The 14,463-nt window shown below is 55.2% G+C and overlaps 4 protein-coding genes across 4 annotated transcripts; 2 read left to right on the forward strand and 2 right to left on the reverse strand.

Annotated features, from left to right (window-relative positions):
• Positions 1 to 1,966: 1,966 nt before the first annotated feature.
• On the reverse strand, positions 1,967 to 2,968 carry MYCGRDRAFT_46275 (uncharacterized protein; the record flags this gene model as incomplete). The annotated part of the gene is made up of 2 exons (XM_003850497.1): positions 1,967 to 2,461; positions 2,546 to 2,968. Coding segments are annotated over 2 exons (918 nt in total), but the record flags the coding sequence as incomplete, so codon positions are not given.
• Positions 2,969 to 4,438: 1,470 nt separating this feature from the next.
• Positions 4,439 to 5,781, forward strand: MYCGRDRAFT_87000 (uncharacterized protein; the record flags this gene model as incomplete). The annotated part of the gene is made up of 2 exons (XM_003849821.1): positions 4,439 to 4,566; positions 4,623 to 5,781. The coding sequence occupies 2 exons, from the start codon at positions 4,439 to 4,441 to the stop codon at positions 5,779 to 5,781; spliced, it is 1,287 nt and encodes a 428-aa protein (XP_003849869.1).
• A 95-nt stretch (positions 5,782 to 5,876) lies between these two features.
• MYCGRDRAFT_74327 (putative major facilitator superfamily transporter) lies at positions 5,877 to 7,696 on the reverse strand (the record flags this gene model as incomplete). The annotated part of the gene is made up of 1 exon (XM_003850496.1): positions 5,877 to 7,696. The coding sequence occupies one exon, from the start codon at positions 7,521 to 7,523 to the stop codon at positions 5,877 to 5,879; it is 1,647 nt and encodes a 548-aa protein (XP_003850544.1).
• A 1,267-nt stretch (positions 7,697 to 8,963) lies between these two features.
• MYCGRDRAFT_94883 (uncharacterized protein) lies at positions 8,964 to 13,749 on the forward strand (the record flags this gene model as incomplete). Its single annotated transcript, XM_003849822.1, has 6 exons — positions 8,964 to 9,247; positions 9,365 to 10,312; positions 10,430 to 11,349; positions 11,440 to 12,456; positions 12,666 to 13,587; positions 13,668 to 13,749. The coding sequence occupies 6 exons, from the start codon at positions 8,964 to 8,966 to the stop codon at positions 13,747 to 13,749; spliced, it is 4,173 nt and encodes a 1,390-aa protein (XP_003849870.1).
• Between the last annotated feature and the right edge of the window lie 714 nt (positions 13,750 to 14,463).

Here is a 14,463-nt window from a genome sequence, read left to right on the forward strand (position 1 = left end):
GATGTGGAAAGGATGGAGTCGCAGCGTGGAGTAAAAGAAAGAGGAGAGAAGCAATCCAAAGCAGGTGGAGACGAGCTTTTTGGCTGTCTCTAATCTATACCTTTCGCACAGCTCTCCAGCTCCGCACCAGACTGAAATGACGGTCCAAGGATTCACCGTCGTCGCTTGGTCGCAGCGGACTTCATCAAACGACGGACGTCATCTGCGCCTTGGTAGTAAGACGTGGAATGTCCGGCTCGACCAATCGTCGTGCTGTACGGTCCAACCGGAGCCCTACCCGTCAGTAACCGTTCTTCCTCGTCGCGTGTTCGATGGAGAAAGAAGCAAATTCGGCAGGCTGCTTATTGTGCATGTGATGTTGACGATGATACAGGCCAAGCCCGCGGGAAATGCGCTATTATGAACGAAGGTTTGGGGGCATGTGGAGACTTGGTCCGAAGAACTTGACGATCTCTGCACAGAGCCGCGATCTGAGTTGCAACCAAAGGAATCCTTTCAGCCTCGTCGTCCTGGAGCTTGAAGGTGCTCATGAAGAGGGTACAAGTTCCCCGCACGCGAATCCTCCACATTCATGGCTTGAAGTATGAGTCCATCGCCCAGACTTGACTCCGCGGACGACGTTGGTGCTGCACGTTGTTCTTGTAATGCCTCTTTCCACGACTTCCTTGATGGTTGCGGCTGTGGAGATCAATACGACGACGACGGAGTTCCACTCTGGCATCTCCACAATCGGCAGGCGGTACTGCGGTCTCTTGGCAATGTCGGCTCTTGCGATCGCGATGCGGTGGACCCGCTCTCGGGCTGCTCGCCAACAGGAAACGAGATGGAAGAAAAAGAACGTCGCAAGATGAGGTTACGAGACAGGGATCTTTCATCATCGATAGAGAAGCGACAAGGGTATGTGCAGGGATGCTCACCTCCAGCAATGGCTCAATGCGGTGCCATGACGTGGGCACAATCAATCAATGAAGAATAAGCGGAATATACAGCTGTGAGAGTGAGAAGACAACGAAGTGCTTATCGAACACGATCAATGCAATCATCATACTATCAGGGTATCTACGCCAAACTCGCTCAACAAACACACGACTTTCCAAAGTCACCACACCGTGATGTTCACAGACTACATCACAACACACTTATCGTCCGTATCCTTCACATTAGCAGCACCCTGCACCCTTCCAGACGACGGCCCTGCTGCAGCATAAGCAGGTGCATGGCTACCACCGCCCTGTGCAGGCATGGCTCCGAATCCAGGACCGCCCATTCCACTTTGCCTTCGCGATATGCGGTTCCCGCTGACTCTTCTGCCTTGACCTGGCGAGCCACCTCCGAGTGTTCCAGTTACCTGGCTGTATTGGGATCGATGCTGCAGCGCATCGAGCGTTTCAAGCGGATTGCCCTGCGAGGGAGCCGCCGTTGTGCCTGCTGGTCGATACGGTCGGTCGGTGCGGGACTGCTCGTACGTGGGAGGTGCATCCGGATCAGCATCCGCCCCCGGTCGATTCACGGCAGGTCTTCCGCTCGGTCGGGAGGTCTGCGATGGGCGCTGTCCAGATTGCCGTCGTGGAGGTACTGCAGGCGCTCGCTCCTGCGCCTCCTCGTTGGACAAGTACTGTTCGCTCAGAATCCGCTCCTGGCGTCGACGAGCATCTGCCTGTCTCTGCTGATCCTCTTCTTCCTCCTGGAGCTGCATGGCAAGTGCGAGATCGTGGTCCTCCTGCTCGCTGGCACTAAGTTGTCGTTGTTCTGTTGTCTGATTTTCGCTTGCCTGCGGTGCTGTCGGTCGTGGACCTGGTAGTGGAGGAGGAACGTCTTCGCTCATCCGTGCTGTACTACCGGAAGATTGTGTGTGCGCGTTCCCTGCATGGTATCTGTCTTGAGCAGCCTGCCACTGCCCCTCACCACTACCTTGGGCACTGCTCTGCTGATTCTGACCTCCCCCTGCGCCATGACTGAGACTTTGGAAGTCACCGCTGAACATTTCGCATGCAGCGCCAGAGACATCGACCAGACTCTCCCAGACAATCTCCTCATGCGAGCTGTATCCTGCATCGGTCACGAGTGTCATTAGCGCTCCATGCTGTGGCTCCTTGTATATCGTGCTGAAGTGGTCGTTCCGGAACAAAATGGCAATCTGACCCGGCTTCAGACATCCCGCAATCATCTCCAGTCCGTGATCCGTCAACTGAGTGGGCCACGTTTGGAGGAAGCTCTTGATGGTCGCGATGTCTTCCAGGGTCTGCTGTTCCTGAAAGCTCAGCCCTTCTTGACGTAGCTTGTCCTCCAACTCCGCCTCCATGAATTGTATGTTCTGGGCATCCTCAAACGTCGGTGCACTGCGTTGAAATGCCAAGAAGACAGGCGTGTCTTTTGGAGCCGTCCAGCCGTGAATCAGGGGTATGCCAAATGTGCTATATAATCGCATCTCCCGTGTCTCCTCGAAGCTGCCAGCTTTGCTCTGAGATCGCAATGTCGGGTGCACACCTTGCGTCTCTGGCGGGTAGCCTTCCAGTGATCCCCGAGGCGTGACCGCTGAGGTGACAAATCGTGGATTGACATTCATTCCGGTGTGCAGAGCAAGGAGGAAGGCGTAAAGATCGCTGACATCGGGCAGAGCCTGCGCTGTGTCGCCTCGCCGGTCAGACGTTAGCTCGTCAAACACCGCGTCTAATAGAAGTCCGAGGCTGACTTGTTCTCGCGAGCGCAGTGTCGTTATCAGAGCGGTCTCGAGATCCCGAGGCGTACTCAAAACAAGAGCATTCACCAATGCAAGAAGAGGACACGGTCCATTCGCCGTTTGGGTCAGCACGGGAGACTTTCGGTAGCCGCCTTGGCCATCAGAGGAAGTGTCGAGCCAATTGATATGCTTGATTTGATAGTGCTCATTTCGTTGCCGCTCATTGCGAACAGCAGGCGGTTCGGCCGACGTTGTCGCCGGTTGCGTCGGAGGTGCCGTGGTGGACATTGGAGGTGTTTGTGGCTGACCGTGATCGATCATAGCGGCTGTGGAGGGACTATGCTGCGGCTGTGAAGGAGCAGCATCGGAAGGCACCGGTGAGAGTGCTTCTTTCGGTGGAAGACTCGGAGACGGAGTTCGCAGCTGCTCGTTCCCAGCCCATGGATTTGATGGAGGGAAAGCTTGAGATTCTGAGGAGTTGTGGGCCACCACGGGAGAAAATGGAGGTTGACCTTTTTGTGGTACGGCTAACACCTCGGCGGTCATGTATGAGCCAGTGGGACTCGAGCTTGCAGGTACCTCGTCACGAAGCGACATCCGCGATAGCTCCTCAGCAGGCGTTTGAACGGTAGATAATTCGAACGATTGCGTGGCCGCGGAGTGAGGGTACGGAGGAGCAGTATGACCAGTTTCGACGGGTGGAACGGGCGGAGCTTGTGCAGGTGGTGCAGGATTCGGTGCAGACTCTTGCTGCCATATGCTCTGCTCTTGCGATGGAGGAGGAGGCTGCTGCCAGACCGGTTGAGCTGGCGGAGGGCGGGTAGTTTGCTGCCATGCTCGCTGGCTGTGATCCTGTGTCGGAACACTGCCCGTTTGGTTCAGATATGGATTTTTGGACTCTGACTGCCACGGATTCGACTGTTGTCCATGATGATAGCCATGCGCATCTTGTGACGTTGCGTTCGCCGGTCCAGGTCGCAGTACCGCGGGCACATCGTATTGCCGGTGTTCTCCTCCACCAGGCTGCAGTGCTGTTGGTATGCCCTCCTCCTTCTGTTTCGAGTCGGACTTGATATCCTGCGAGCTCGGTCTTACTCTCAACGGCTGAGGTACCTCCACAAAGTCGTCCTCATTCTCGTCGGCGTTGCGATGCTCGGTGCTGTCCGAGTCCCAGGTCCCATTCGATGCGACGCTGGCATCGGAGCCTCGGCGTTGAGCATGCTGGGCTTCCTTCCTATCGACGAGAGCGAATGCGGGCGACGTTTTGAGGTCGTCGCTGTACACGGAGCTGGCACTGGCGGGAATTTGTTTAATCGTGGGCGACTCCGGATAAGGTGGTGCTGAGGGTGCGGCGGTGGTGGTATCGACCGACGGGCCAGTGGACGACTTGGTCACCATGTTGTTGTTGTTGTTGTTGTTGTTCTCGCAGGGAGGGAAGGGAAATGTGGTCGATTTCAAGGTGGAGGAGGAAGGGAGAGAAGATCGATGTCCATGTCTGGTGGAAGAAGGCGATATTGCATACTGCTCTTGGTATCAAGTAGGCAGCCATTTCTGGAAGATGGACCAGCACGACTGCGCCTCACACGGCATCGTCATGTGTGGCTGGTGAAACGTCTAAATCGCGAATCTCTCACGAACAAATTTCTCGAGGGTCAATCGCAGTAAATTGAAGATCACTCACCTCACCTCACCGTCCTCCACCCCTTCCGGCGACTCCGCTCCACCCCTCAGATTCTCTTCATATCTCCACCGCTCAACATGACAAACCAACTCCGCATCCTCCTCGTCGGCAACGGCGGCCGAGAGCACACATTGGCATGGAAGCTCGCCCAAAGTCCACTCGTCGACGAGATTCATGTAGTACCCGGCAACGGAGGAACGGCGAGGTGAGTGGATACATTTTTCATCTACACTCCGCTCAACCACCTAACGATACCTCCAGCGTGAACAAATGCACCAACATCACCTCCGTTTCAGACAAGGACTTTCCCGCTCTGGCCCAATATGCAAAGTCAAACAACATCAATCTTCTCATACCTGGCCCGGAAGCACCTCTAGTCAAAGGCATCGCAGACATCTTTGCAGAACATGCCCCTTGTATCCCATGTTTTGGACCGTCAAAAGCCGCCGCCAATATGGAAGGCAGCAAGGCTTTCTCCAAGGACTTTATGAAACGGCACAACATCCCGACTGCTCGATTCGAAAACTTCGACAACTACGAAGCCGCTTCAAAACATCTCGAAACCGTCGATTACAAGGTCGTCATCAAAGCTGACGGTCTAGCCGGTGGCAAGGGCGTGGTGCTTCCCCAAACCAAGGAGGAAGCACAGAGCAACTTGAAGGACATGATGTTGGCAAAGGAATTTGGCGATGCAGGCAGTACAGTGGTCATCGAGGAATGCCTGGAGGGTGATGAGATCAGTATCCTATCACTATCAGATGGCCAGTCCATACTCTCTCTTCCTGCAGCTCAGGATCACAAGCGGATCAGAGATGGCGATGAAGGTCCAAATACCGGTGGAATGGGCACATACGCACCGGCACCAGTAGCGACGAAGGAGATACTGGACGAGATCGAGCGCACCACTCTCAGACCTACCATTGAAGGGATGCGGAAAGAAGGGATGCCATTTGTTGGCTGCTTATTCACCGGCTACATGCTCACAAAAAACGGACCTCGCTTGCTGGAATACAACGTCAGATTTGGCGACCCGGAGACTCAATCCTGTCTATCACTTCTGCAGTCCGATCTCGCAGAATTGATCGTCGCATGTACGAATGGCAGTCTTAACTCCAAGACTATCGAGGTGGCATCGGGAAGTGCATGTACAGTGGTCCTCGCTGCAGGAGGATATCCGGAGAATCCCAAGACAGGGTTCGAGATGACGGTGAATGAGCCACAGAATGGCGTCAACTACTTCCATGCGGGTACGACGGTGAAAGATGGCAAGCTGGTGACGAGCGGTGGGAGGGTCATTGCGTCGACAGCGACTGGAAGCACATTGCAGGAGGCCAGGGACAAAGCGTATGAGGGAGTCAAAGGGATTCACTTCGATGGTGCGCAGTACCGGACAGATATCGCCTACCGAGCGCTGCGATGATGCTGGATCATACAAAATGAAACGAAGTTCTGATGTGACAAGGCCACGAGCAAAGTTTGACCATTTGGACTATGACCACCTTCAACATCGCCATCTCAATCGTGCATCGCCATCGAAGCCTCTTTATCCGGCACACGCTCCCTCCTCCGATCGTCCCAATAGCTCTTCGCCAGGAACGTCAACGCAAAAAATATACCCAGCCCCGAAAGACCAATACCCATGTACAGCGCACTCCGATAACCATGCAAAACATCCGCCGGCGTCCTACCTCCATTATTGACATGCACCTCGATCGTGCCCGCGAACCCCAGGCCCAAGGAAATACTATAATTGACCACTGTATTGACCAGACTCGCCGCCACGCCTTGATACCTCTTCGGCATGGAGTCAGAAATCACCAGCGTGGCAGACGGAAAACTCATGTCCATTCCAAAGGGGGCGATGAGCGTGCACACGAAGATTTGAGCCCAGTAGACTTGGTTCACCGGCAAAGTGGCGACGAGAATGCTCCCGGTCATGAAAGCGCAGAGAGCGATGACCATGGCCCAGGCAGGTCGCATTCGATGTAGCACCAGGCCAGTCGTAATTGCAGCCACTGCTCCACTTATGGTCAATGGAGCGAGGTATGCTGATCCGAGAAGTGGTGACACGCCGCGCAGCACTTCCAAGATCTGCCAGAGGTAGAACACCCAGATTCCGAAGTTGGCCCATCCGCAGGCGACGCATGCGAGGACGAAGCCGTTGCTGCTGGTGAAGACCTCCAGTGGGAGGAGTGGGTTGCGTGCGACTCGCTTTTCAATGTAGAAGAATGCTGGAACCATGAGCAGTCCCAGTACGAGGCACACGATGATGTATGGACTGTTCCATCCGACGCCTGATAGTGGAGCTTGATTCCAGGCGAAATTGACCAGGACCAGAGCGGTGATGCCGACGACCGCGCCGAGGAGGTCGAGTTCCCAGACACTTTCCATGAAGTTGAGACCTTTTAGTCCGGGTTTCTCGTCTTGTGGGTCGGGGATGGCGAATTGAGCTACGATGGCGATGATGAAGAGGGTGATTGCGAACGAGAAGAATGCCCAAGGCCACCAAGCCAACGCGAACAACGCAGCGAACGCCGATCCCAGAATCGCTCCTCCCGGCGCACAAGCTCCAAACACCGCAAACGCCATATTCTTCCGTGGTCCGTTCGAATACAATCCTCCCAGCAGCGCCAGTCCATTCGGCATACATATCGCAGGACCAATCCCCGCCAGTACTCTCGCGAAGATAAACAGCACATGGTTCGAGTACCACGCCAGTCCTGCCACAAGAGACCAGATCCCGAACCAGACGTAGCCGAACACCAGCATTTTCTTCCATCCGAAGAGATCCCCCAAGCGGCCGGAGAAGAGAATAAATGTGCCGACTGTCAAGGAATAGCCTGCAATCAGCCATGCTAGTACGCCCGGGTCTTCGACACCGAAGTGGTCGCCGATGACGTGAAGGATGGACAGCACTTGTCCGAGTCCGGCTTGGGTGGTGAGCTGGGCGAGACTGATCAGTCCGACGACGAGGACTTCTCGGGGAAGGGAGACGGATTGTTCGAGGGATTTGGTTTTGGTGAGAGTCGCATCGCGGGTTTTGAGCTTGTCGGAGTCGAGGTCGGGTTCTGGTGAGGGCGAGCGGATGGGTGATTCGACTTCTTCTTTGCTAGACGCCGGGTTGGTGAGGGAGCCGGCGGAGTGTTGTCGAGGGGCTGTCATGGTTGCGATGTTGTCTTGGGCGATCTTTGTGAATCAAATTGACTTCCGGCACGTCTGATATGTAGGCCAGGAAAGGAAATTTTGAATCAGGTGGCGAGCAAGGGTGGATGATGCTTCAACGAGGTTGGTTTCTCAGGATGTTTTCTCTGACAACCAACGAAGCTTTCAATCATGTCCCGTGCAGCAGATCGCATTTGCAGGGCGTAACGGATGCTGCGGTGCTGAACGAAGAAGTGGTTTGCATTTCTGCGTTGTAATCAGTTGTGTTCTGTTCCGCGTTGATTATTGACGTAGGTGTGGATCCGGAATGTGAGCAAAATCCGGGAGAACAACCGAGAGGAGTCGAACTGCCGAAAGAATGGTTGCAAATCTGCTCCGAGACGATTATCCAGCACCAGTACTGGTATAGACGAATGGGCGCGGTAGCAATGATATCGACATGGAAAATGAATGTCTTCTTTTTCAACCCCAATCCTAACTTGGTCGTGGCTAACCATCCAGGAACCATCTAGGATCAAATACTTTAGAACTATAGACAGGATAAGTCAGCAACGTTAAGCGGCGGGAGGCAGGATGCATTCTCCCACTTCTTCACAGCACCAACGCCATCAGTCCGACCTCATCAATCCAGCACGCTGCCGACCGCACGCAACCGATACATCATTCGGGCATTAACGATGCATACTACCTGACCTGATATTCCTCATCTGGAGTCTTGCCCCAAACTTCATCCTCCCGCCTGGCCTTGCACTAGTCTTTCAGCAGACTTTTCTCCTCTCGCGAGCTACACGCTCTCCCCGGCTGGGCGGTCAACAGCTTCAAGAACTCTGTCGCTAGCAGAGCACGAGCATGCCAAGTGGGCAACCTGAATCATGGCCAGAAAGAACCGATTTGGCATCACGGTGCACCACGAGGCGAGCTCGTCCAGCCTTTCGACATGAAAATGCCTTCACGGACGGGCACAGGTGTTCGGGAAAGCGACGGTCTCCCTCACTGATTTCGGAGACGCCGACGAGGCTTGCATCTGGTGGTGCCAGCCAGCTCTTTTGACTTTTTCCGTACACTCCGAGGCATCAAGTCTAGAACACCACGTGTCGAGGAATTTTACACTAACACCACGCTAAGTCATCGCTCTATACCCAGAAAGGGTGCCGCACGATCTGTCGGGGTGTCAGGCCACAGAACGGACATTCGTGTCGGTACCGGTCAGCTCACTTCTCACGGCGGCTCGATCCAATCGTCCGCAGGTCAATTAGCCTTGTGGCTGTCGGCGCAAGCGATGCAAGGCTCGTGCTTCTGGGAAGCGGCTCTCTGGGGTCCTTTGCTGGTCTGGAGTCGCCATATGGATGAGTTCTTCTCGGACCGTGGCTACACTTAAGATGTCGCCCAATTCCTGCCGTGTGATGGAGATCATCCTCTCAAGCACGCCCGTCCTCCAAGATGCGTTTTCTCAGCATCGCGGCAGGTTGTCTGTCGATTCTGCCCCTGGCATCTCTTTCCGCTCTTCCCAACTCTCAATCTCTCACGTCCGATGCTGCTCTGGACTCGACTCTGGTTGACCGTGCAGCTCCGATATGTAACGCACGAGGCTACCAGCGGTCAGCCAGCCCGTGTTCTTCCAGCAAAAGCTCTGCTCAAGCATGCGGCGCTCGGTGCTCCAAGGATGCGAAATGCAAGAACTTTGCGGTCGGCAAGGGGTATTGTTTCCTCTACAATGTTGCGCTGTAAGTAGGCACCAGACGGACCTGATAAGCTTGACTGACAGTCGTTTGTAAAAGGCCAAACAATTTCAAGGCGAATCAACGCAGTCCATACTATTTCTCGGGCAAAGCTTGTTACAGGCCAGCATCCAGCCCTCCTGCTCTCTCTTGCGGCTTGGTGGGTTACGATCCGACCAAGGTTGCGACTCAGTTCAGCACTCAGCAAAGCAGCTTAGCAGCCTGCTCATCCCTCTGCAAGAGGACGTCGAAATGTAAGAGCATGCGCTATGGAAGGAACACCTGTGTTCTCTACACGGCTCCGGTCACCGGCAAATTCTCCCGCGATGCGAATTCACCGTTCAAGTTCTACGACAAGGCTTGTGCGGTGTCTGCTCCGTCCACGACTTCGAGAACGTCCTCCCCGGGGCGAAGTTCAACCAGCCTGAGGTCCTCTACGACACGGCCAGCCGGCACGACATCGCGGACGACTGCCGCATCCTCCACAAGGACAGGCGGCGCCAGCACGAGCTCGGGCACAACTGCCGCGACCTCTGCGCGGGGTGGGAACACCAGCACGACCTCGCGTACTACTGCCACGACCTCTGCACGGACCAGTGCAGGCACAACTTCCACGACCACTACTCGAGGCGCATCCACTACGACATCGGGCGCAGGTGCTGGTAGTCCCGTAGAGAAGACATTCCAAGAAGTCGTCATTGCCTTTGACATTCCAAACAACCGTGGCAAGCGTCAAAGCGGCGGCTCTTCCAGCTCTACATCCTACTTCTCCAACACAATCAGCCTCTCCGGCGCCAATACCGGTTACCGCGAACTCACCACCGATGCAACGAATGCCCTCAAGATCTCATTGACTATTCCTCCCGGAAGCTCTGGTCAGGTCAACAACCTCGAGCTGCTTGCAGAGAACCAGGTGAACTTTGCGGACTTGACGGCGTTGGCTCTGATAGCCAATCTCGCCAGTGGCGACCCATGGGCGACCGGCGGCCCATTCCTCCTCGGTGCTTCTTTGCCAGGAGTTGGCCGAGAGACGACGCTGTCTAGCTCGCCATACTCCAACTCGCTTCGCCGGTAATACATCTCTGATGCGCAGGGGAACAATGGAGCCTATGTCGCCCAGTCTCCGTTTTGGACCCTCAACCTGGCCACGAACGAGATTGGAGCTGCCGTGAATAACGCCGACGGCAGCTCTACTCCTTTGGTGATGTACTATGATTCAGGCCTGGTCAAATTTGCAACTTCGCTGCCTGCAGGCGCACAGGCTCTCAAGCCAAAGGCACTGCTTGATGATGCGAATGTTGTTACCAAGACTGGGACTTCGACGACGCAAGGACCGACGGCTACGTCCAAGCCTACTATTACTATTACAAACAGTGGCACGTCTGCCACATCTTTCTCCACCAGCGGCCCCGCCGACGCAAAACCGACATGCAAAAGCGGAGTCACAGGACGGCCATTCATAATTCGAGCTGATACTATCGCCCTCCTTCCCGGCACCCAGGACTACGGGGAGAGGATCACGGATGGCGTCCCCGGTCTTCCATTCGGGAGTCAACTCGTTTTCACGAACAGGGCGACAGACCAATCGAGTGGTAAACCCCTCTATCCAGGCGTCTTCACGCTCGACTATCAGTGTCGTCTGATGAGTTCTGATGTGGGTCAGTACGCAACAACAAACGGAGTGTCTGGCGGCCAGATCTTCTTCGACAACAAGGGATCTGTGTCATGCTACTGCGATATCACTACTTCGCTCAGCTGCGCCTGCGGCAATAACCTTGTCTTAGGAATGGACGCCATCAACAGGCTTTTGATTCTCAGCACAAGTCAGCAAACAAACGCCAAGTTTGCGACCTTCCGCGCGAAGTTTTTGGATCAGCCAGATGATACAACGACGATAGCGGCCACTGACCCCACAGGGACAGCAGCTGTCGCCGTCGTCACGACCACCGCCCCCTCGACAACTACGTCCGCCACAGTCAAACCCACCTGCAGTAGCGCAGCGATAGGTCGCCCTTTCACGCTCAAAGCCGACTACAGCATCCTCTTACCAGGCAGTAACGCTTATGCGGATGAGCTGCCCAATAACACGCCTGGCATTCTTTTCGAAGGTATGTCTTCTCTTCCATGTTGATGCAGAGAATGCAAAAGCCCGAAATTGTGTCTGAATTTATCGCTGACTCTCCGTCCAACGCTTCAAGGCAAGCAGCTTGTCTTCACCATGCAGAAGAGCTACAACGGCCAGAGCCTCTACGCAAGCGTGTTCACGCTCGACTCGGCGTGTCGTCTTGTGGCTTCCGACAACGGCAGGTACCTAGCAACACCGAGCCGCGAGGGATCTATCGGGTTCGAAACGAGCGGGACAGAGGCCTGCTATTGCGATGTCACGACTACGTCTTCCCTCAGCTGTACCTGCGGCGAATTTCCCGTTCTAGCCATGGATGACATCAACAGGCTCGGAATCTTCAGCACAGCTGAGCATCGAGGCATGTCTGCGACCATCAGGGTGCAATTCCAAGACCAGCCCGACAATGCACCTCCGCCAGTCGCCACCGCTCCTGCGGCAATTTGCAACAAGGCCGTCACTGGTCGACCTTTCCTGATCCGCGCGTACGATGGCACCGCCCTGTCACAGACCACCAGCGGGCTGGAAAACCCAGTCCCTGACAAAACGCCAGGGTCTGTATCCCGCGACGACAAACGGTCGCTCGTCTTCACAAATGACAATGATCCGAGCCTTTTCTACATCAACAGCAAGTGTCGTCTTGTGTGGGCCGACAGGACTTCGCAGAGCGAGTTCGCAATCAGCGATGGAGGTGTTTTCTCGTTTCAGATCACTGGAACAGCGTGCTCTTGTGATGTTGCAGTCATCCCGACGCTCACCTGCAAGTGCGGCGACTCGCCCGTCTTGGGCTTGAATGAGCTCAATCAGCTCGCGATCTACAGCGGCAACGAAGCCTCAGGAACTTACAAGTCGCAAACCTTCCGCGTGGAGTTCGACGACGAGCGAAGGGCCGCAGAGGAGGCTGCAGCCAGGGCTTCCAGCACGACTATCACGCAGACCCCGACATCGACTACGGCATCCACGACGACAATTTTGGACGCCGCTACCGCTTCTTCCACCGTCGGCGCTTGCGACTATTACCTCGAAGCCGGTGACAACGGAGGCGTCTACTATGCTTACTGCGGAGCACAAATCGAGGTACTGGAGACACCCGGTCAGCTGAAACATGCCGACTCCTTCCACAATTGCGTCAGCATATGTAACCGAGATTCGAGTTGCAAGGGGATCAACTTCGACAAGCTTTCTTCGTTCTGACGTACACGAAGACGGAGAGCTCAAGGTACGATTCCGCCATTTTCGGTATCTACGTTCAACACACTACAACGACCACGACCATAAGTGCGACTACTACCTCGGATGCAGCTGCGGCCGTGACTTGCTCTGCTCCTGTGATAACCTCCGACAATGGCAAGACGTTCGACGCTGGTTGCGGCGTGGACTTTGTCCTTGATGACGGCATGCCAAACATTTTCATCAACGCGAAAAGCTTCACTCAATGCGTCAACATATGCGCATCGAGATCAGATTGCCTGGCCATATTGTATGATACTGAACAGGTGGCTTTTGGCCAGTGTCACATCTACACTGTCTACAGCAACGGACGCAAGAATCCCAATCCCCGGTACGACTCCGCAGCGTTGCGGACCGCGAGCGCGACTGCGAGCATTACCACAACCACGACGATGGCGACTTCATCGACAACCCCGCCTTCGATGGCGACTTGCTCTTCTAGCGCGATCACTTCTGTCAACGGCAAAGTGCTCGATACGTTTTGCCATCTCGACATGGGTAATGGTGAAACTCCGACTACGAGGATCGCCGCCGCAAGCTTTGGTGATTGGGTCAACACATGCGCGCTCCAGAACGGCTGTCTTGGGTTGACGTTCAATTCTCAGGCTAGCAGCGACCAGAACTGCGCCATCTATACCGTCCTCACTGGTGGGCCAAAGGCGTACGCTGGAGGACGGGACTCGGCAGTGTTGCGGAGTAGCACCGGAACCACGACCACTGTTACGACCACTGCCTCGTGGGTCAACCCGACCTGCACGAGCTTTGCATTGCAGTACAAGGGTGGATCGATTTCTGGGCAGTATGCTCAGAACTCTCCGAGTGATGGTAAAATCCAGGCAGTAACGTCACTCGATCAGGCCACGAAGTATACTTTCGCCGACAGTAGCATCATCTCGCCGGACGGCTACATCTGGACTTCTGAGTACGCCGGCGAGGATTGGGAGATCACTGCGCGCCCACGATCGGCCGTACCACAAGACGGAAGCACGACCAAGTATGCTGCGCCGTGCAGTTTCAAGAGATTCACACCGATCGGCCGCTATCTTGGTGATCTAACTTGCCACGACGCATCAGACTCTGTCCGCAACATCTTCCTGTACTGTCCGCCACAAGAATACGCCTTCAGTCCCTTCGCAGGGCTGTGGTTCGCGCGTGAGGTACCGACCGCATTCCAATGCCCATCGGTTCAGCTCACAGCACGCTGTGTGGACCCGGACCCAAGCTGCGTGCCCGGTTCGGCTCAATGTCCGGCTTGTCCGACGGACCCAACCAACAAGAGCGGGTACCAACTGTCGCAGTGCCGTGCGAGCGACGGGACGTGTATTGCTGCGGATTACAGCTCGCCTCTCTGTGCGTACACCTGCGGGGCCTCGGGATGTAGTTTGAAATGATGTAGAGAAGACGGTGTCGATAGCGCATGTATCACACAACCTAGCTTATGATCCGGCACCGCGCTATAGACCTCGACTGTGACGACACCCTTCACTCGGGCTGTGTGCAATCGCATGGGCTGCCTGACAGCTTGAATGGGCGAAGTTCGCTGCAGGTGAACGCGAGAACCTCTTTCTTTTCGTGGAATTTTGATCCTTGGCGATTGATCGCGGCCCATGTGTGTTAGTAGGCAAAAACACTAAATTTCTCGTTTTCTCAATCCTCGTTTATTAATGTCGACGCTTACTAAGCGCTCGCAACGTCTACCTCTCTTGCTCGCAATATCGTTCTTCTTCTCTAAACCCTTACTACCCTTACTACCCTTACCGCCCTTGCCCTTGCCCTCGCCGTCGCCCTTACCCTCGCCGTCGCCCTCGCCGTCCGCTATACTACGCCCTCGCATCGATATCGACTACCTTCGAGACGAAATCGAGCTCCT

Source organism: Zymoseptoria tritici, chromosome 8 (genome assembly GCF_000219625.1).
Source record: "Zymoseptoria tritici IPO323 chromosome 8, whole genome shotgun sequence".
Classification (NCBI taxonomy): domain Eukaryota; kingdom Fungi; phylum Ascomycota; class Dothideomycetes; order Mycosphaerellales; family Mycosphaerellaceae; genus Zymoseptoria; species Zymoseptoria tritici.